The sequence below is a fragment of the Canis aureus genome, chromosome 11 (assembly GCF_053574225.1).
Source record: "Canis aureus isolate CA01 chromosome 11, VMU_Caureus_v.1.0, whole genome shotgun sequence".
NCBI lineage: Eukaryota > Metazoa > Chordata > Mammalia > Carnivora > Canidae > Canis > Canis aureus.
In genome coordinates, this window is record NC_135621.1 from 54398547 (window position 1) to 54422811 (window position 24265).

A 24265-nucleotide genomic window follows, 5' to 3' on the forward strand; every position below is an offset into this window, starting at 1 on the left:
ATGCAAAAGGCTCTTCTAAGGACTATAGCATGCAACAAAGACTTATTAGAGTAAAGCAAAAAAAGTAAGAAAAAAAGTCGACTAACCTAACCCACCTGAGCTCGGCTCACAGGGGTCAATGTCCTCGTCATCGCTGGGACATTCTGCTGAGGCCACAAGGATGTCATCTGTGGTCTGTAAAAGAATCACATAGAGCAGATTAATTGAAAGGGACCTAACAGATATTCGTATCTTTATCCCAATGACAAATGAAACCTCGTTCGTGTTTTCCTGATAGGTTGAGAAACCAAATTCAGTATTTCCCTCCCTGAGGACTCAGAGCCTACATTTTTCGGCCTACTTTGGATCTCTCATGGACGTATTTGCATATTTGTGAAAACCTGATTACACCTTATTTTGCGTAAGGACACGGAAACGGTGGTAGCCAACTTGTAGATAACCATCCATTCCCCCGCACAGAGAAGCTGCACACAGTGGCATACAGAGGTTTAAGACAACCTGGCACAAGCAGATGATTTGAAATTTATTACAACCCTGGAGGGCTACAAAGTATGCATCAGTAGGCTTTATGCAGTCCTTGTACTTGGCTTCCTAAAAGCAGAACAGCTATAACCTTTTATATTCATGACCAGATAGAATTTGATGAATCTTTGAGATATAGCTTGTCATTATTAGGAAACACAGATTAAGTAGAGGATATATTTCACCGACGCATTAAAGGGAAGCAAACATAGTCCATTTGAGGAATTGTATGTGTAGCTTTCACACCTGATTCTTATTTTTGCGATATTCAGGTAGCAGGTATCGTTTCACCATCGTCCTTTCATCATTAAGGTTTTGTAATAAATGAAAAGCGTATGGGGGGAGGATATTTTATGGCAAAAAAGGATAGAGGTGACAGTTTTCTCTGTGACGTTCTAGTTGCTTCATTGCACTTACAGCAAAAAAGATAACCATCACGGTAATAACAAGGAGAGTGTGTAAATCCTAGCAGTAAGCCACATAATCAACACATTTACAAGCACCGAAGGTTGTTCTTTATTGCCACTTACAAGGAGCAGTAAACTCAGCATAGGTATCGCATAGAAATTGTGAAGGTTTACATCATATTTGGCTAACGCTGAAGTAACAAAGAATTCAATGTATAAGACAGAAAACATCTCATTACATTGGCTAAGGATTAAGCGGATTATAGTTGTTTAGATGATACTCAGGACCACAACACTGATGAAGTCCTTATTTAAAAACAGAATTATAATAATATGGATCCTATATTAAAGAAAAAAAGAAACATGGTATGACTTACTTTCATTACAGGAGTACTTAGTATAGTGAGGGAGTAAAGTATAAACAAATAAATGTTAGGAAAATGGTGTCATTTTGAAAAATGATGATGAAGGGTAATACACTTTTGTGACGAAAACTTGGCTTAAAATTCTTTCAAGGTCAGGGTCTTTACTGAAAAATAATTTGTTCAGATGCTAACATTTCATGATGTAACTCTAGATAAACACAAGCATTTAAATAGCATTTTGACATGGTTTCATGTTATTTTGCTCTTAATTCCCCTGAGAGATAGTTGGGCGACTGGATTGGTTTATTTTGCTCTGTTATTTTAAAAGAGGAAGTTCTAAGTTATCAGTTTTCCTGGAATCGTAACTGTTCATGTCAGTGATAACTACCAGCAATTGGTGTTATGGTCACGCAGGTATCTTTCATTAAAGTGAGCTTTAAAAGGCAAAACCCATCCTCCTTTTGGCACCAGCACATTTTGCAGGATAACATCCAAACTGACTTGATAATAGCAAGTTATTGGATTATGAGGTCTTGCAGGTCAATTGTTCCAATTCACTTCAGACAGATTATCAGCTTTTTAAAGAGCCAACTTCAAGTGGAAAGCTACTTCTTTCTCAACCACAGTAGATACTCTTTGAAGTTACCTTCAAGGTTACAAGAGAAATTTCCCATTTCCCTTGAGGAATTGTAACTATATTGATGAAATCAGTATAGGGTTGTTGTTCTGTACTTGACAGGGGGAGGAGGAGGATGGGAATAAATTCCTTTATCCTGTGCCTCTCATCCCAGCAGTGATGCTGCCCCCTTTCTCTTCCTTCACCTGAGACTGGACGGGCATTTGGCAATGTCTGGAGTCATTTTAGGTTCAGCTGGACTGGGGGCTGGTGGGGGGCTGTCTGCTACTATTCAGAATCTAATGAGCAGAGATGAGGGAAGCAAACATCCTAAAATGCACATGACAGCCTTTCCACAACAAAGGATGTTTTGAGCCACAATGTCGATAGTGTGGAAGTTGTGAAACTCTACTTTAAAAGTGTCAAACTGGTTCTGAGCCTCATTTTTCTCATCTGAGAAAATATAGCAAAAGAGGGCATAATAGTCCTCTTGTAAGGATTAGTCAGAAAAACTACCTAACATAGGACCACGTTGTAAACGCTTACAAAGGTTGTGATATTATCAACATTACTGTTACTATTTCAAGCAATGTAGCACCGATTTAATCTTTTTTGCACTATATTTATAGATAATATGATTTTAGATATTGAACCAGAAGTTGTACAGGAGAATTATTCTCAACTTTTCAGATCTCATATTAATACTTATATTAAAATACAATAGATACATTGGTACTTTGTTGAACTAAGCTTCCACCTTTTACTGCCTAGGTTTACATTCTGAATTAGAAATCAAACATCAAATATAAATAATGAAGGCTGCTTCTTAAAATAAACTCATGGGCAAAAAAAATGTGTGTGACTCAGTGGATAGTGTTTCATGAAGACTAAATTATTTAGGGCACACAAGTTAAATTTTATTTTAAAAGTTGACCTATTGGGCAGCCCAGGTGGCTCAGTGGTTTAGTGCCACCTTCAGCCCAAGGCGTGATCCTGGAGACCTGGGATGGAGTCCCACGTCAGGCTCCCTGCATGGAGCCTGTTTCTTCCTTTGCCTGTGTCTCTGCCTTTCTCTCTATCTGTGCCTCTTGTGAATAAATAAATAAAATATTTTTACAAAAAGTTGACTATTTTCTACATTTCCACAGCACACAGAAAGTGTGAGAATGTTCTCAGTGTTATCTTTCGCGAAACACAGTACCTAAAATAACAAAAAAAGGTCATAAAATAAATAGTACCTTCTATAGCCCTCCTACAGTAGAAAAAAAATCACTGTACAAATATGACCCTACTGTAAAACCATATTTTAGTTTTTAATGTGCTTTTCCTGATATAATGAATATATGTTCTTGTTTTCCATATTTCTTCTCTCAGAAATGGAAAACCAGCAATAGTCTTCTGAATAAGAGATCTCAAATCAATAGATGCCTTGACAGAAATCATCACTCTACAAAAAATCAGGAAGTAGCTCAAGTGTAGGAAAAAAAAATCAAATTTCATTTCAGAGGCTGAATTAACTGAACAATCTTCTAGCCAAAGCTGTGTAATTTAAATTTAATTCACTGTGTTTGGAACTGCCTCTCTATGACACACTGTTGGGAGAGTGGTAGAAAGAAACTCAAATATGTCACATTAATCAATTCTATTCTTCAGTATACTTTCCCTGATGTTTATAACCTTTTTCAGAAAAGAGACAACCTGCTGAAAGAGACAGAATAGTAATCAAGCAAAAGCATTAGCTTTGCATAACTGTCCATTTAGATAAATGTCCCTAACTATGTATTTAACCTCTCACAGGTCAAAGTGCAATGCTGTTCTTCCCTAATTCAGAGGCCTGTACATTCACATGGCAAGCATCTTGTTCAAAATGTCTACTAAAAATACCTAGGTTTTCCTTCGCTTTAGGGTAAAAAAAAAAATGATGTGGACAGAATTCAAGAAATAAAGGCACTGAAACTTAATTCATCATGCTCTATGGGAAAACACCAACATGTTATAGGATACAAAAATGTAATCAGGATGGGGGAGAAAGAATGTGTATAGCAAGAAATTAAACCAACTCATTTAACTTATTGGACAGCCAGAGTTATTAAGAGAGACACCATTTGGTGGGTGAGAAAGTAGAGAAACTGGTGTATTTTTGTTCCTTCTTACTTACTTACAGGCACCACCCCCCCAACTTTACTGTTGGAATTTGCATATTTACTTGCTATCACTTTTTAAAATACAGCACAAATGCATATCTGGGTGGCGAAAAGATATGATGAGAGGAGAGGTAAACTTAGTGTGTAAGGTTATATCTCTACTAAGAACAGTCTGATGAAAAACACCTACAAGAAAACTCTATCAGGACAGACCTGCTTTGTTGAGGAAAAGAACAAACTCCCACCATGCAAAAGGATGTCCACTATGAATTTGATATCCACAAAGAAATTCATAATTTACTTTAAAATTGTGATTGAAACTTTGTTTCTAAACAGCAAGAGTTTATCTGGCCATATATCCAAACACAATTTTGAAAAATATTGTCTCAAGCAATGGTGCTTCCTTGTATAGCAGGATTTAGCCTAATGTTTCACTACTCTGGTGGATATTTAAATTGAATTGTTTGAGCCAATGATTAAGTTGAGAATGGAGCTAGCTAACATGAGACATGTTTTGCTAATTGATGGACATTTGTTCTTGCTGATACTTTTTTGTCTGTGTGAAGCTGTACTGGAGGAGAAAGCATTTGTGTCTGGCTTTCAGGACTGAATCTGATCGTCTCTCCAGAAAAGATTTATTGCTAGGCATGTTTCCATGAAGAAAAAAAAGTCAGGATTCAGAATTAGTGTTACAAATTGCCCAAGCCAAGGTCCAGTGCATTGCACTGATAAACCTATAAGACAAGAGGTTTCTAGGGATTGGGAGAAGTGACAATTTTCAGGAGGAAAACTGCAGGAAAAATAACGCAGTTGTAATACGTGTATACAATTTCCAAACCATGGGTCAATTTGGGCAAATCAAGCCAATAAAGAAATAAATCAGATTGGTAATTTTAGTTTATTAACAACCCTATTAAAGGTGCAAAATGAGTTTAGACACTCCGCATAGATTTCATGGTAGTTTCCATGATCTCAATCAAGCTTTTGGTTCTTATTTGTGAATTATTTCTTGAGTAGTAGATGCCATATAAAGATGTCAATCCCATGGCTAGCTAATCTAATGAGAATAAAAGCAATGAACTGTGATCCAATGTGTGAAGCATGAATTTTTAGCTTCAGCATATGAATAACAAAAAAAGTGAGGATCAATTAGTTACCAACAAATATAATACACCTCATCTATGCATAGCATTTTCTGATGGGCACAAAATATGGTCACTACCTAGCAGGGTATAAATTGTGGTTACTACCTGCAAATAACTTATTGTGCCTACTCAATTCTAAAGCATAGGAACAAATCACTCACTGATACAAATAACAATCAATTCAATTTAAAGGGCTTGTTTTTCTTGAAGTGCAGCAGTGCTCCCATAACTATTACTTCATTAAGTATTCACCAACAACATGTTTATGCAGAATGCTAGTGGAGGTGCTATTATTCTGAGCATTATAGTTAAGTGCTTGCTCTAAAAAAATAGCATTTGTACACTCATTTACCCAATTTGAATGTTTGAACATTGGCATTCATGAATATTTAGGGCAAAGCTTAAATATATCTGAAAACAGCCAGCTTTCACATTTCTTTAATGTTTTTTTTTTTTTCCCAGTTGATGCCTTAGGTTATTACAAAAAGTGACCATAAATCAGCTGTCTGCTTGGGGAAAAGACAGACTTGAAAGCCATTCAATTTTCTTCAAAAATTTTTTGACTATTTAAAATGTATGCAATGGCTCCAGAACAGTAAAAGTGGGTTGGATAGAAAAACTCCATCATGGAAAAGAGATCACATCTTACTATTTTAATATGCATTTTTATATGCATTTGATATTGGTCATCCTAACAGGCAAAACTCAAAGGGGAAGTTAGGAATGAGGAAATAATGTCACAAAAAGTAAATATAAATAAAGGAAATATGGAAGAAGGAAAAGAACTACATTTCTGCTTAGTCAAAAAAAGAACATCATATTTTAGTAAAGTTATGCAAAGTAGCAAAGCTGCAAAAAAGAAACCTGGTGTCAGAAAACCTGAAATTAAATTTATATTTTAAAAAAGGTGGTATATCTCTCGTACAACTTCTTTAAGCCACTGATGACCTTTATGCTCATATTGCATTTCCATTTTTAGCCAAAGCAATGTCAGAGAACTGGCCAAAAGATAAAACTAAAGCACAGTGTAAATTTTCAGATAGGTATTGTAATAATCTGTTCTTTTGGATTCTTGTTAATTAGAATTTGGGGATATAAGACCTGTGAAGACTGCTGGTAGTGAAGCAGAGGTTCTAAAGGGGAAACTGGAATACGCATGTGATCTGTTCCCTCTCTACTTGATGTGCTTTGGGACAAAGCACTTTCTGAAATATGTTTGGCCATTTCCAAATTAAATGAATACTGACAGATGTTTACAATGCAAATCTAGGCTTTTAGCTGAGTCAATATGAATCTCTACTCCAACTATTATGACTGAATGAACTAATTTAGTCACACAGGTTGAACTGAAAATCCTTACTGATAATAATGCCAAAACAGATTTTTTTATCATTGTAAAATGCCACTGATGGAGAGTTCCAACTAACATGTCTCCAAAATTCAAGCTTTCATTGTTGGGCATTTAACATGTTAGAGGTAGAACCATGGTTGAGTCAAGCAGTCATACATCTCTTGCAACTGGGCCAGACCTTAGTGATCGTCAGTCTAAACTCTTCATTTTACGTATCAGGAAACAGAAGCTCTAAAATTGTTTTTGTCTGAACACAATTACAGTGCCAACTGACGGCAAAAGTATGAGACTAAACTGACCTCAATAGATTGTAATTGTCTCTTATCCTAGCCCAGATGACTTGTATCTATCCATTCACCATCCATCCATCCAAAACCATTTTGCTCTTTCAAGGATATGATATGCTCTATAAAGATACATGATGAACTACACGTAAGATATATTAAAAGGTGGCAAAGGAGATTATTGGATTTTAGACCAATAGCCACTAAAATTGTCATAAAGAAAACACACACAGCTAATAAAGGCACCACTTGATATGACAGCTCATTAAATAGAGAACAACATGAATGCTAGTTCATGTTATAAAAATCCAAATACTGATGTAATAGTAGTTATAAAAATCCAAATACTGATGTAATAGTAGTTACTCTGAAGTGGTGTAAACCCTGAATTGTTTATTTACTTGTTGTAAACTTTTCTTAACTTATGTGTTTAAAGACTTTTTAACATCACATCTCTTGTTTTTACACAAAATGCATAACTAAATTTTGGGGGACAGAAAGAAATATAAATTGTTTAATATTTTTCTACCTCTTCTTTCTTCTTGACTTAGAACATTGCAGGCCATTTTGGCTACAAGATTAACTCAATAAGGGGTACCTGGGGGTTCAGTTGGTTAAATTGGACACTTAATTTTGGCTCAGATCTCAATCTCATGACCTGAGAGATTGAGCCTTATGTTGGGCTCCATACTCAGCTCAGAGTCTGCTTGAGATTCTCTCCTCTCCCTCCCTTTCCCTGCACTCTCTCTCAAAACAACACCAACAACAAAAACCTCAATGAACTCTCTTTGTCCCTTTTCTCATTAATCCACCAATGAAAACCCTTCCAACTTCCAAGTTCTCCCTTATTAACTACTATTTTCACAACATAAGTGCTAATGAGATCCTTATTTTTGTCTCTCTCACGCAACCGCCATTTGGGTTCTGTCAAACTATCTCTTATTATATCCTGGAAATAAATAAATGGAAGTGGTCATTTATTAATAATACTGGCTACAATCTAGAAATGCATTCATTGATAAGGGCAGTCTAATTTACATGATGATCCTGGAATTAGAAATTCAAAATCAAAGATATAGAAAGAACCAAAGGAAGCTAGCTATCCAAAACAATTCTTTCCTACTGGGTAGTACCAAAACAAATGTCTTTTTGATAGGGCTTTAACCTGGGAACATATGAGAACTTCTATTCCACAAGGTGCTTGGAGTATGGAACAGCAAGAAATAGGGATGTGGTTGGAAATGAGGATGACTTAGTTAACAGAAAATTAATTTTCTGATTTTTTTTTTGTCCTATGAATTGAATATATGTAAGGTTCTAAATTGGGTGCTCCCAAATAGGCCAATGTAATATATGTATTATATATGTAATATATATAATATATAATATATAATGTTATGCATGTAAGTATATACTATACATATTAATATATATACTATATATGTATATCTAATCATTTGAATATGTGAATCATAATAACTTCTCTATCTCACTGGAATGTTGTGGGGATCAAATTTGATAGGAAATACGAGAATTCCCATGATGCAGTGCTTATATGTTATTATTACAATTAATAAGGAATTATTTTTGTCCCTTATATGACACTATGAAGAATAGTTCTGGGGAGAGCTTAAAGAGAGCAGCTGACTATCTACTTAACTGCATAACTTTCACTTTCATGTCCTGAAATCCTTTTGTCTCCTCAATTGAATAGGATCTGTTTCATCCCAATAGTCTCTCACATAAATGCTACTATTCTTGGGCTGATCCCCTTTATACTAGGATAGGATTCATTTCGGCATTGCTTATTTAGGGTAAAGTATAAGACAGGTAGTACCAATCCCCAGCTGACACTGTCATTCCTCCTCTCCAGGCTTGATCTCCTGGAGAGTCACCACACAGATGCAGGGACACTGGAGTCCTTTTGAGTTCTCCTTACTCACTATCCTGGGACCTAAAAGATGGGGACTAGATTTTCTTTATCTCTATATCCACTGTTACTTCTAATGTACGCCCTATTTCATCTAGAGCATTTAAATGAGCAGATAAGTAGGAAGAACAGATCACTTAGCAAACACTGTTAATAAAAGGAGAGAGAGAAAAAGAAGGGAACAGGGGAGAAGAGGAGATGTCCTTTAGGTGTGATCCCAGCCACACAATGCTCCCTAGTATAGCGATTGTATTTGTAGTTATAACATGACACTGCTTATGCTTGTATCTTCTGTATAGATTAATAAAACACTAATAAACTAACAACTAATAATATACTGATTAAATATACTAATTAACTATTAACTAATGATATACTAATTAAATATTTTCTTAGTATATCAAAATATTGCAGGTATTTGCCCTTCCAAATTATGCAGAAGTCTAAAAGTCTGGGAACCACTTATGTGTATATTTTAATTTATTTTGTGTACCTCAGTGGGACACAGTTTATGTCCACAGTTAGCACCCCCAGAATATCTGTCACAAGAGTCCAATAGAGTTAATTTAAAATGTCATCACCATTGCTTGTGGTGAATTGTTTTATATTGTAAATATATATTAACAATGTAATATACCTTAAATGCATACGATTTTTATTTGCCATTTATACTTCAATAAAGATGGAAAAAAAGTCATTACACTCTAAATCTGATTTATCTTCTTTAAATGTCGCAACATAAAGACTTTTATGAAAATAAGTACAATTATGAAAATTAAATTAATAAAGTTGAAAGTACATGATTCATTTTTATTTTAAAAATATAAGAAATATTACACATGATACTTAAATTGGTAGAATCATGTCCAATAGCCTTAATTCCTGACGGCCATCTTCTCTAAGCTCACTACACTGAGGTATATGTTTGTCACAATTGCTCATTTATAACAGTTCATTAGGTCTCAAAATAAGAATGAGCAAGTATAGATTATTTTCCAGGAATATGACTGCTAAGAGTGGGAGATGAGAATTGTGGCAAAAATCACACTTTTTCAAAGACTTTATCTGCCTCTAACATCTCTAGAAGTGACAATGAAACTTTATAACTGGTTTCCACATTATACCTCCTGGCTGGAAATTTATGGTAGAGAAATAGCAAGAAGTGATATTATCTTTAACTGAAAGGAGAGAATTACTGGAAGTTAGAAAGAAGGAAAAGCTAAAAATGTCTTGCAATAAGTTGGTCTGCCTGTTTTTATGAAGCAGTCCTGCCCCTTGAGAAAGTAGTAAGATATAGACTGCTTTATAGAAAAAAGGGAGAAAAAATAGTTAACTATCATTCTAGGTGCTCCTTGCCTCAAGTCTGCACCTCTCCCCTGAACTCTACTGCAATAGTCTTTCTTTGTAAATATTTTTGTTTGACTGTAAAGAAACTATACCTCTACAATGTTACAATATCTAACTATAAGATGAAAGTCTTATTTTCTTCCTGAAATAAATTACATAAAGGTAAGGGTTGGCTGAGACCAGCCTTCAAATTCAGACCAAGAAATATGTGTGGGACAGAACACAAATTGAGATCTTTTGACTGATTCTTCCATGAGTTCTGCTCATTCATTAAATTCATTCATCCACTTACAATCATTCATTGAATACGTTTGATTAATAAGGAGTCATGCAGAGAAGGAATATAACAGAGTTAGACATCCCTATCTTGAATTGCATGGAGAACTTCAGATGTACAACAAATGGAGGCTGTCTATGAACAGAAAGTTGCTCTTTGACCACTGAGCATTGAAGGAGTATAGGTGTGAGAGCTAGGCAGATAGGGCTGAAGTCCCAGCTGCCGCTTATTAGCTGAGTGAATTTGGGAAAGTTCCTTAACTTCTCTAGATTTCTTCCTAAGTACAATGAAGTGATTTACACTTATTTTGCAAGACTATGAAGAGTATTAAGTTCTCTAGGGCTAGGGATGCCTGGGTGGCTCAGTTGGCTGTCTAGCTCTTGGTTTTGGCTCAGGTCATGATCCCAGGGTTGTGGGATTGAGCTCCACATGGAGCCTGCTCCATGCACGGAGAGAGAAATTCTCTCTCTCCCTCTCCATCTTCCCCTCACCCCACTGCATACTCTCAAAAGGAAGGAAGGAAGGAGGGAAGGAGGGAAGGAAGGGAGGGAGAGAAGGGAGGGGAGGGGAGGGAAGGAAGAAAGAAAAGAAAAGAAAGAAAAGAAAGAAAAGAAAAAGAAAGATGAAAGAAAGAAAGAAAAGAAAAGAAAGAAAGAGAAAAAAGAAAGAAAAAGAAAGAAAAAAAGAAAGAAAGAAAGAAGAAAGAAAGAAAGAAAGAAAGAAAGAAAGAAAGAAAGAAAGAAAGAAAGAAAGAAAAAGAAAACCTTTTAAAAAATTCTCTAGGGATAGACAGGCCCTGTCTAGCACAGTAGCTGGCACTTAGAAAATGTTCTGACGATATTACGTAGTCACAGCTGTCTCTGTACACATTCTCATTTTGCTCTCCCTGCAACACTGGAGGGAGGGTTGTGTGTAGCACTGGACTCCTGAGATCTTTAGACACAGATATTCTCTTCACAAAGGACGTGCAATTTCTGACTTAAATCCACACTTCCATGTTTAAACATTCTGTAAACAGAGCAAATTATATATTTGATATGAGAGCACTTTTTAAGACATCTAAAAAAACATCACATCATCAATACTTGGAAAAGCCAGGGAGTTCTTTTCTCCCCAGCTGTGTGATATAACCAAAAATCGTCAAATTGAAGAGTTGAGAAACTCCTTAAGGTGTCTCTTCCAGTTGCCTTATGGTAAAGAGTGGAAAAGTGTAATGTGGCCCGGTCAGGTGTGCAGGATCAAATCGCTGCCTGGCTTGGCCTTGGGCTCAGAACAAGATCCTGCCTCCTGGCTCTTCATCCAGTTGGCATTCCCCTCCCTCCATTGCTCCCAGTTTCATGTTTGGAAAGTACAAATAGCAGCCTTTTTAATTTGCTACTTTTTCCAAGTTTCTCAAACATATTTGCCTTTTTCAATTGTGCTCTAAGTTTTACTGAAAATTTTTGGCAAGTCCTTTGAGAAATACCAGGGAACAGCATCCACTGACATTGCCCTGAGCTGCCCGACCGAGGAGTACTCAGCAGCCCCTACAAAGGCCATGAAGAGCTGCCTGGAAAAAAAAAAAAAAAAAAAAAAAGCATGCTCGTTGTGAGAATTCTACTCATTGTCTTCTGCTGAGGCCTAGGAAGGAGCTTCATTAGGGAGCCTGCCTTTGCGAGCACATTTCTTTAGGTGAAATCTTGACTGAACTTTTCGCACCAGTATCTGAGAGTTCTATTTGGTTATGCCATTGTCTAATGACCTCTTCCTCTTCAACTACTATGCACACCTTACTATTATTATTTTGGCCATTAAAAACATTGTGATAAGTAAAGCTCATGTGTAAAACCCTTAGATGGCTAAGTGACCAACCATGTCCTCTCCCAGACAGCTCTTCTCTCTCTAGCCTTGCATTTATAGTTAGTTCCACTAAGTTCCTATTCCTTTCCTCCAAGTTGCTAGCATACTTCTCCCCATTGGATGTACCTTTTTCCTTTGCCTGCAACCCCTTCCCCCGTTCCCTTCATTCTCATTACCAGGATGCCTGCTGATTAAGAACGGTAAGTAAGCTTTCTATTCACGCATGCACGAAATGTCATTTGCCATCATGAGAACTTTTGAAATCACAGAAATGTCCCCTTTTAACCAGAAGGTTCAGAAGACAAGCTTTTCCTGATGGTTTCATATCACTGTAAGGAACATCTGCACCTGTAACAAAGCGGTGATCTCACAACGCTTGAGCGTGTATGGCCGTGCCCTACACCATGGACCCTCGCACTCTTCTTTCATTTCTTAATCAATGCCTACTCTTACTAGCTTTTCTCTTTTGTCTATCAATGTCAGCCTTTACAGACACCCTTTTCCCTTTTCAAACTCACTCCTTTGATCTGCTTTGAGCTGGAAATCCAGATAACCAAGGTTCTCTAACTATTTTGAGAAATAATAAATGGGCTAAACGAAAAAGAGGGCTAGAGAAGCTCTCTAATAGGAAAGCTTAGGTGCTTTAGAGCACTCAGTCAAGGCCCATGGCTGAACACCCACAGACATGTTAGTTTCCACAAAAAAAAACAATGTTCCTTCTGCAGGTAGTGCATTTATTTCTAAGTCACTGCCCAGTAACATTTTTTACTATGATGATTCTCAAATAGGCTTTTTTATTTCATAAAGTCCGAGGAAACTTATTGGAACTAGACTCTACATACCTCAATCTATTTTCCAAGATCTAATCAAATAGAAGCCAAGCCTTGTTTAGTGTTTCACTGAGTCTGCTGGGAGAGAGATGAGCCATATAATAAGGAAGATGGCTGCCTTATTGTCTTTGACCACCAAGCTACCTGAAAGACTGGAGGGTATTTTTGATTGTACTTACAGGTGGAACTGATGCTGCCATGCAAGGATTTAGTTATATTTATGATTCATTCTGTATTCTGAATACAGAGAGAGATATTGTCTGTGGAAGCCCCTTTACTGGTTTCCAAGAAAAAGCTTTTCACTTGACAAATTGAGGAGTATTGGTACTTATTATGGGATCTTGTAACACTGCTCCTAGTGATTTGGTGCAGTGAGCACTAGAGCCAGAGTTTAAATCTGGAGTTATGAGAACTTGGATGATCCATTTAACCTCTCATTTGTAAAATGGGAAGGATGCATTATGAGTCTCTGCAATGTAGTTGTAAGAATTAAGAAAATCATGATCAATTAAGTGCTTAACACCGTTCTTGGTGCGTAAATAAATAAATCTTAGCTCTTCTTGCCCTCATTACTATTATACAAGACAGGCTCATGTTACCTAGCATGCCAGGAGGCAGCATGTTATTCAGTAAAGTGGGCAAAACCCCAATATCCTAAAAAACACAATAGGTAGACTATCTACATTTACCCTTGCCTAGAGTATTGCGAAGTAGGAGGAGAAAAAAGGCCAAATATTGCATGAAGAATGCAAATGTACTTTTCCCTTGAATGTTCTATTTTGCTTTTCAACTTTCAAACTCCACTTTATTTCAAAACATACTCCCAACCATTCCAAAGCATTTTCAAGTTGGAAAGGCTTCTTTTTTTGTTTCACAATAAGCTAACTGCAGGTGCAAACTCGAGGGAGACAGACCTTGGAAATTTTAAGTATGTTGCCATGGCAATGGTTTGCAAGAATGTGTATTAGTTTCATCTTAGCTCTCAAGCATTCAACTGAGTTCATATGTGGAGGTTCAAATTGCGAGGCACACAATGTTTGCCATTCATTGTGTCTTGAAAGGCTTGGAAATAACTGTCTCTGTTGCTTATAGCAACTAGAAACCACAAAATACTATCTATCTATCTATGCAAATACAGAGATCTAGTCATTCATTATCTGCTCTTAGCTGGCCATCTTCACTATTTTGGCTGCTCTAAGGGAGGCTGCATATATAAATTCAACAATAATCACTCTCCCCATTATTGTAAACAAAGTTGCACTCTCAATATGGATTAACTATAGAAATTTTCTACTGAATTTTCATAATAATTTTCTCATTCAAAATGAACATATCCCTAAAGAAGCATGATAATTATTTAGGGATGCTCAATTAAAGCAAACTATCAGTCTAATGAATTGTGGAGGATCTTTTTAAAAAAATTCCAATCCTGGTATCCCTGGGTGGCGCAGCGGTTTAGCGCCTGCCTTTGGCCCAGGGCGTGATCCTGGAGACACGGGATCGAGTCCCACATCGGGCTCCCGGTGCATGGAGCCTGCTTCTCCCTCTGCCTGTGTCTCTGCCTCTCTCTCTCTATGTGACTATCATAAATAAATAAATTTTTTTTTAAAAAAAGGTCCCATCCTATAATGCAGGAAAGAAGATGAAATCTCTAATTCTAGTCATTAAACTAAATGCCCCTCCCACCCCTGAAAATGCAATATCACCAGTACCTTCACCACCACCACCATCACCAAGAAGATATACAAAAAAAAGGAATTTTATCTTATTTGAACCGTCACTACCTCAATTGTTCTTAAATGGTTTGGTTGATGCTTCTAAATCCTAAATCCTCCACAATGGTTTCATGATTCATGGGCAATAAAAGCAGTGTTTCTTGACAAAAGCATTTTTCCCTGTAAATGGAATCCATAGAACGCTAAAAATGGAAAGTTTTAAAGCTATCTATTTGGTATAAGAAATAATTCTTAACACATTCTCTTCAAGTTATAAGTCTCTTTCCATCTAGAATTATACTCTGCAAATAAAGTCAATATTTAAAAAAAATCATTCACTAGCAAAAAAAAAAAAGCTGGATTTAAAATTACATATTCTTTAGTGTTTCTAGCAAAAGCTTTTGCTGCAAATGATCCATCATGATACAAAGTGCCCTGCGTTTTAAAATGAGGCCACAAGGGACCCCACTATCTCCTGCATTTGGTTACTGACAAAACCTTCACAAAAGTGTTATTAGCTACCAAAGCCTGGCAGTTATTTGAAATTCACTTTGCTGCTTTAACTTTGACCCATCTTCCAAAACACCACACACACACACACACACACACACACACACACACACACACACTCTAACTCTCCATACTCCTTGATTTAATGGCTTGTTGATTTACTTTAAAACTGCAGTGGTCCTCTCCTCCTCTCTCCCATTCTAAAAAAGCCTACAGGAATGCTGGAATTAAACAAATGAGAACACAATAATTAGCTATGCAAACTGTCAAGTGGATCTAAAAAGAAAAACAACCCGGAAAGCACAACAATCAGCAGTTTCAAGCTTTAACAAGAATCTACATTGAGTTCCCATTTATTTTAAACAAAAATAGATTAGGTCTTTTGAAAAATGTTCACTGCAATTTCCATGGAAATAGGGCAAATCAGCTAATGGGTCTTTTACATCTCTAATTTCTATGATGCTGATATAGTAAAGTCTTTGATCCTACAATCTTTCCAAGTAATTTCTGTTCTTCTATAACCAGATTCATTTCCAAAGTGAGTAGTATTGAAAATTGTTCCAAAGTGGATATGGCACAGGTAAGTGGGTCAAATCACATGCTGTGACCCTCCTAGTTTGCAACCCCCAAAACCTCACCTCAATAGTTTTATAAATGATAGTTATATTAGTAAAAGTGTTAAGGGTGAAATGGAAAGGGAAATGGATTTCTAAACTATCTGGTATGTTTGTGTGTGAATGGGAGAGAAGAGGCATTCAATTCTGTTGATGGAAAGTCCTAATTATATAATGTGTAGCTAAATCTCTGAGATTCTTTACAGATGGCAACTAAGCTAGGTAAGATAACTAAGACAAATAAGAAGGTAGGGTAACTTACCTTCTCCCCTTTAGTCACCATGCTGAATCCCTATGAAGCAACATGGATTACCTGTATCAGATACATGCTTCTTATGAAATACCAGCATTGCTCACACAGACAGTTAATGCTCCTTCGCCTGTTATAAATCCAGTATTATAGGATGAGAATATCTGAGTTTTTTAAGATCCAGAATTGTGATGAAATGGGTCAGTTCAACTAACTTAAAGCTTTTGTTTGCTTCAATTTTCTTATCTTTAAAATTGTAGAACAACAAGTGCCTCGTTTATAAATTGAGAATGAAAGGTGGGATATCTGAAAGTAGTCTGGGAGAGGACACAGCATTCTGAGCCAACTAGAAATTCAAAAATTACTTAAGCCCTTGACCTGAGGGAAATCACTCTTCATTCAATGTAAGTAGTTTAGAGTGAATGACCCCTTAGGTCCCTTTAAAATGTAATAATCAAGGGTAACACAAGAAGTCTTGTGGTAATGGTACTGCTAAGTTTGATTGTGGTGGTGGTTACAAGAAGCTCTACAGGTGATGAAGTTGCACAGAGCCACATACACACATACACAAGCACATGTGTAATTAGTGAAATCTGAAAAAGCTCTGTGATTTATAGCACTATTAATATTCTGGTTTTGATATTGGACTATAGTTGTGTAAGATGTTAACTGGGGGAGAAGTTGGGTAGAGGGTGTAGGGAATCTCCCTGTATTTTCTTTGTAACTATCTGTGAATCCATAATCATTTCAAAATTACAAGTCTTAAGAGTATATAAGTATATGCATACATACATAAATAATAAAAAATAACAATAAATCTTCAATTTCATGAAATGCCTTGGAGCCACAGATGAAACAAAAATATACAGGACTTCATGGTTTATCAAGGAAGTCAAATTTATTGGTTCCAAACAATGTACTTTCCAGCTAAATGTGACAGTTTTTATCTAAAACAATTAGTGGTTTTAAGGTACTTAGAATATTGACTATTTCACCATGATTTGAAGTAAAAAAAATTGTCACATGATGGGTTATTACTAGTAATACCATTTTTGCCTATCCTTTTACCATTTATCTTTGAATATTGAATCCTAAGGATTAAGATACCAAATAACTAATAATTTCAACCACAACAAATACTGTACCTTTGATTTAAAAAAAAAAATTAAACCAAAATATAAAAAACTAAACAAAACCGGCACAATTGAAAAGGAAGTATCAGGGCTTTACTAAAAACTAAATTCTAATACTTATATCCTGAGGACTCTAGTTTCTGCCCATTTAACTACTGTTACAATGAGTAATCTTACTTTCCATTCCTTAAATCTACAGAATCCTAGTCATCTAAGAATTAGATATATCTCCTTCCTTTTATTTATTTATTTTTAATATGGGACTTGAACTTACAACCCTGAGATAAAGACCTGAGCTGAGATCAAGAGTCAGATGCTTAACCAACTAAGCCACCCAGGTGCCCCTCAATATATTTCCTTTCAGTGTCAGAGAATCCACTTGGTTCTCCTGACTTCCATGAGGTTTAAAAAGAATGGCTAGTGACTTAGCAATTTCATACTCATATATATTCAAATCTGATTTTTAAGTGACACAAATGGGGTGGAAGAAAGAAATAGATGCTAGGAGCATCCCTCTGCTAGAGATAAATTAAAAGAAGAGAGACAAAACAAACAGGAAATTAAAAAAAAAAAAAGAATAAGCCTAAGAAGGAGAAAAGGAGAGAAAAAGTTTCTTCCACCTATGTTTGGAAAGTGGCAATGTGTTTCAGCTCATTTTACAAGTGACATCAATGACGGAGGTCTTTCAGACTTAGGAAAGTAGGATTAATGTCTCACTCAGTGAGATGTGAAATAGGTGTTGGTTTCAAAATTTTAGAAAGGTAGGCTTAAGAGGAAAAAAGCATGAGAATATATACAAGTGAAAATAAGACAATCTATCACACCAGCTCTGCTCCAGGACTAACCAACTAAACTCAGTCTTTATGCTTTAGCTCTCTGTGGCAGCAAACACCCTGCTCTTCTTAAATACCAAACCTTAAGACACAGAACAGAAATTTGGCCGGTACAGGATTTTCCTGTCCTTGAATATTTTTCACCAACTAATACAAGATAAAACAAATAGAGGCAGTTTCTCAATGACTTTAACTAAAATGAGCCAAGAATGATGAGTTATCACATGAAATCCTGTCAGAACACATGCATACTTACCCCAAAATTAATTCTATTGGTTACAGTATATTTAAAGTGGTAAGAGGAATTACTCCCAATAAAAGAATAAAATAGATAATAAGTGATTATCCAAGAAAGACACTAAGTGGGGGAAGTTGATCACATGTTCCAGAGCTGCCGTAACAGAATCCAGGCCTATACTTCAGGTGGCCATAATGAAAGGAGCCTACTGAGAAGTGTGGGTTACCACACACCTTGTAAAACCTTCCCCCCTTCCTTTACTTTCCCTGGTGCTTCAGGGCTTCTTAAGCTTTGCAGGGTCTAGAGTATGCTTTTTAGTTGAAGTGTTTAGGGGCACCTGGATGGCTCAGTGGGTTAAAGTGTCCACCTTTGGCTTGGGTCATGATCTTGGGGTCCTTGGGATGGAGTCCTGCAGCAGGCTCCCAGATCAGTGGGGAGTTTGATTCTCTCTCCCTCTGCTAGTGTTCTCTCTCTCTCTCTCTCTCTCTCATTCTCAAAAATAAAATCCTATTCATTCATGAGAGACACACAGAGAGAGGCAGAGATACAGGCAGAGGGAGAAGCAGACTCCCTGCGGGGTGCCAAATGCAGGACTTGATCCCAGGACTCTGGGATGATGCCTTGAGGCAAAGGAAGATGCTCAACTGCTCAGCCACCCAGGTGTGCCTTCATAAGTAGAATCTTAAAAAAAAATAAATAAATAACACTGAAGTATTTCAAGCTGTGTCTGGAAGTCAAATCTATCATATCATGATTTTAAAAGTTAAACCTCTACTGTATATATCAAGTGGTACTCCGAAATGTTGGTTTCCCAGAACATCCACAAATTCTGTCTATGTTTAGATGCTGATAGCAAATAGAAAAGAAAAAATTAAAAATGCAATCACTGCACCTTCCATATATTAGGAAGTCTTGAAATTATAAACGTCTAAATTCTAATTTCATTTGCCTGTGTCTAAAAATATTTCCCTGCTAATCACTTCAAATTACTATAGACATTTTGCAAGCTCTCTTAGATTTTATATAAAAATTGTGAACATCCATAAAAATAATGTGTCGTGCACATCTAACCTTTTGTTCCCAATATAGGCCCACTTTCTTTTTTATGTTTATAGAGAAATGCTTACAAAGTCTTGTTCTCTGAGGATCTCATTTGGCACTTATCAAATGTATTTTTTCATAGATCTTTATCAGTGATGAGAATTTTTCTCAGACTGTGTTGTTGATTGCTTATGTCACCACTTTTCTTTCCACTTCCATTAGAAGCCACAGGGTACCTTACTTCTTAAAGAAGAATGTGAGACTGATTTGGGGATGAAGGACTTTTAGTCTAGAGTATGCACCACTTTATAAAATATTTATTGATATAAAACCTAAAAATATACACGGTAGGTACAGTATTCACGTGGCTAATTATTTAGTAGATTCAGCCCATGATTTTACACCACAGGGTTCTTATTAGGAATAGCAGAAAGGGAATAAGAGTTTCTTGACACATGGTAATAAATATTTTCACTTACAATGAATAATTCAGCTCTTTTGGCATTCACTGTATGAAAAATAGATTTGAAATAATTTCAAGGTCTCTTAGCAAAGGTAGAGGTTTTGGCACACTAGAACAGGCAGTATGGGGCTCCTTTCCTTTGTTTTCACAGAATTTTCCTTGCTTTTGTGGTGCACACACTACAAAATTTTTCCACATTTGTTAAGATGATGTTGAAATGAAAAGATATTGTTTCTTCTATAGCATTTCCTTCAGCGACTTTCTAGAATTCCAAATCACGAATTCTCTGAAATTTACCAGCCTTGCCCAGAGAATGCTAATGAGCCGCTATATTCTTGATTATGGAAATGGAAAAGGAGCTTTCCCTCAAATTAATGCTAGCCAAAACTGGAATTATTCTCACGCTAATTTCAAAATGAAAATTCCCATAAGGAAATTACATATAAAAATTCATCTAAAACTTCAGGGAGATGATTCAACAAAATGAAAAGCAATCTATGTTTTAAGACCACTTTAAAAACTTTTCTTCTAAAGGAAATTCACATTTATTCACACTCTAAAATCATGAAGTATTAGAGCTATGAAGCCCTCACTTTACAAATATGGAAGTGAAGTATGAGAAAATTAAGCAGTTGGTCTTCATCACACCAAGAGCAATAAAAATTTCTCCAGTGCGATCTCTTTACATAAGTCCATTAAAAGAAAATGTTTTAAGATTAGATAAACCCCCATAATAATCCATTCACAATGGGGCATGTTGAATTTGAGGCAAATTGGGGATGGTTGTAAAGGTCTAATGTTTAGAAGAGCAATATAGGTTGAGAATGGTATAAATTTCCCAAGGAAACAAAAAGGGAATCTCAGACTAACTTTAAAATAAAACCAACATATATAAAGGTGAAAAGAAAAAAAAATAGGCATAAGCAAAAGGACCTTTTTTGGTTAGGGATCAAGTCCCACATCGGGCTCCCCGCAGGAAGCCTGTTTCTCCCTCTGCCTATGTCTCTGCCTCTCTCTGTGTGTCTCTCATGAATAAATAAATAAAATCTTTAGAAAAAATTAAAGACACACACTAATCTGATCCATTCTTCCAAATTACATGTCAGTCGGCCAAAGTGGTATTTATAAAATAATTTTCTTTAAAAAGATGCAGATACATTCATAAAGGAAAAAAAAATAACCAACACAACCACAATAAAGCAACCTGTAAATCCAACCCCCTTTGTAATATTTACAGGCACAAAGCATGTATTATCCTCGCTTGGATGGCATATCTTTGGAAATGTCCTTACATTGTAGACTTTCAAATAAATGAAGTATATACTTTGCTCCTACATCTTATCATTTTAGAACCTCATATTTCTTCCTAAAGTACTACAAAGAGTTGATGCATCACTTAGGGAATTGCTAGGTAGAGAGAGAGGCGGGGGTGGGGGGGTGGGGGGGTGGGGGGTGGGGGTGGGGAGAGACTAAAATCAGTATTTACTTTGTTACTGCATCAATAGCCTTTTGTTTAAAATGATACCATCTGTTGCAATTGAAATCTCACTGGCTGTGTGGGAAACAACCAAGTCAGGAATCTAGGAAATGCTTCTGGCATGGCACACTGACCTAAGCTTACTACCTCTAGTTTGATATTTTGAAGAGTAATCAAGAGGTATTCAATTTGATATTTTGCACCTAGGTATCATTTCAGTCAGTACTCATGACTGGTTCATGAAGTTCCGCGTAATTATTCACTGTATTTGAGACCACTTACTGAGAAAACAATACTATTGATAAGTATTTCAATAACATGAGTAGACTGTTTACGTAATTATCACTATTCAAAATTGTTTCACTCAAGGCCAAGCCCTTGCTTCTGCCTATACCATTCCCATTCTACTTTCTTTATAGTGGGTATCATTTGAAAAGAAAATAGAATCGAAGATAGAAAAGAAGTAGGATTCAGGGAGATTGAAAATTATTGCTGGGGGAATTTACAAACACACTCAATTATATGGAAAAATGACTCGATATTTCAAATCATCCCTCAGTAAAAGGAGACTGATTTCTTATTTTTTAAAGGAAAATGTTTAGCAATGAAGGCTAATTTTAATGAATAAAGAGAATGAATACAAACCTAATATGCAGGTGATTTTTACACAAAAAGTTGTACATATTTTGTATTTACTTTTCTTACTCACAAAGCATAAAGACTGGCTTTTAAGAAATCGATATGTTGTCCTGAGAACACACAGAACAGGAAACAGCCACCTTGACTGATTTTGAGACAAGCTATTGGAGCCTTGGTTCCTATTCAATTACTCCCGGTGCCCTACACACCATTTCAGAGGCTGGTACTTGTATGATGGGATGTGTCACTTACCTGATTTGACCTGATTTTGTGTAACTTTTTATTTTGTGACTGCATAACTAAGGCTGCTTAAACAAATGCGAGGAACATATAGCAGAATAACAACCATGCATTTGCCTAACTCATAATGACCTCTTCTCCTTTCTCCAAACTACCATAAAGTAAGTGCAGCAAATATGTGTTCATTAATTGATAACTACAGGGTAAAATAATTACTTCAGTATTCTAGTACTATAATATACTCTTATGTGTGTTTATCCTGACTCTTCAAACAGACTTTTAAGGCAAGAGATAGCTTTTTTCCTTTGAGTTACCCATTATATCTAGCAGTTTTGGTACAGATGAATCAACCAGTAGATATCTCAACAGACTGTAACTACCAAATGTACAAAAAACACTGAGATAATTCCTTATGTATTAAAATTGGTAATATTCTAGAAAGAGATAAAACACTCCTTGAAGGCTAAGAAAACTGTTGGCAAACCTAGGAGCAGTTGTTTCTCCTGAAATTCTAGTTTGTTATATGTATCCTTTAAACCTATTATTTAACAGCTAAATATTTAGCAGTGTTTTTTTATACAGACAGATAATACATCTGACTCTGAAAATCTTGTAGTCCTACCACAAATCTATTGAATAGATCCATTCAAATCTAGCTGTGCTAATTAAAAGAAGTCATGGTATATAATTGAAAACAATGATTTTTAAGCCAATGGGAGGGTAAATGGTCTAGAAAGCAGATTAACTTATGCAAGGTGACCCATTATGTAGACAGTTCACACATAAGTAATTGAGAATTGACACCTAAGGCTGTACCCATGCAACTGCAAAATAAGGAGCTTTTAAAAAGAACCAAAAACTCTATGTGATTTTGATCTGACAATAAAACAGCAATATTTTGAAGTCATAAAGATAGTTTTAGTTTTGTATATATAATGCATACTTTATTATATATACATCATGTTTATATATGTAATCTATATTTTTTAGTGATAAGTATATTTTATCACAAGCAAATCCATTTCACTGGACAGTTGATTTGGGAAGGCATTGTTTTTGAAGCTCTAGCAGAGTTTTCAATATGAAAAACATGAGAAAATGAGACAGGTGAAGGCATTTCCCCATAGCATTAAACCCCTACTTTATCTATGACATTACCAGTAAATCTAGGCTGTGAACTTATATAGTCATATTTTTGGTCAAAAGTCTGAAGTATGCTAAGAACCAAGACTGTAGTATCCTACAAAACCCATTATGTTTTAATAAAAAAGCAGTGGAAACAAAGATGAGAACATACAGAGATTTCTCTAGGAAACTAATTTTTTTTTGGTCCTTAAGGTAACATTCAAGTCATTCTCATCATATTATGGTTGTGGGAAAATAGTAAGAACTGTATTTTTTTTTTTTTTTGGTCCCTTAAGGTAACATTCAAATCATTTTCACCATTATATTATGGTTGTGGGAAAATAGTAAGAAAAGTATTTGAGCCTTTCTGCTATCAAGAAAATAATTACACTGTGGCTTCACATGCAGTATTAAAAATATATACAACAATATATATATATTCATGACACACGCATATATACACACAACATATACACATACACACATACACATATACATACGATGGAATATTATTCAGCCAGAAAAAGAAGGAAACCTTGTCATTTGCAACAACATAGATGGAATGGACCAAAGTGCAATAAGTCAGAGAAAGACAAATACTGTATGATTTCACTCATATGTGGAATTTAAGAAACAAAGCAAATGAACAAAGAAAAAAAGAGACAAATCAGAAAACAAACTCTTAAATGTAGAGAACAAACTGGTGGTGGTCATAGAAGAGGTGGATGGTGGGATGAGTGAAATAGGTGAAGGGGATTAAGAGTATACTTATCACGATGAGCAGAGTAATATTTAGAATGGTTGAATCACCATACTGAAGCTAGTATAACACTGTACATTAACTATGCTGGAATTTAAAAAAAAATAATTGAAATTTTATTCACACAGACACACACACACACACACACACACACCCTGATGATGAAAATA

General features: G+C 35.9%; 1 protein-coding gene across 28 annotated transcripts in view; it reads right to left on the reverse strand.

Moving 5' to 3' along the window:
* Positions 1-24265, reverse strand: part of NRXN1 (neurexin 1) — a 1110252-nt gene that overhangs the window by 25503 nt on the left and 1060484 nt on the right. For 18 of the 28 annotated variants that reach the window (XM_077915348.1, XM_077915346.1, XM_077915358.1 and 15 more), the window contains one exon: positions 87-174. In XM_077915348.1, coding sequence (XP_077771474.1) covers positions 87-174 — 88 coding nt within the window. The remainder of the gene's footprint in view (positions 1-86; positions 175-24265) is intronic. The other 10 variants (XM_077915359.1, XM_077915347.1, XM_077915363.1 and 7 more) reach the window with 1 other exon arrangement.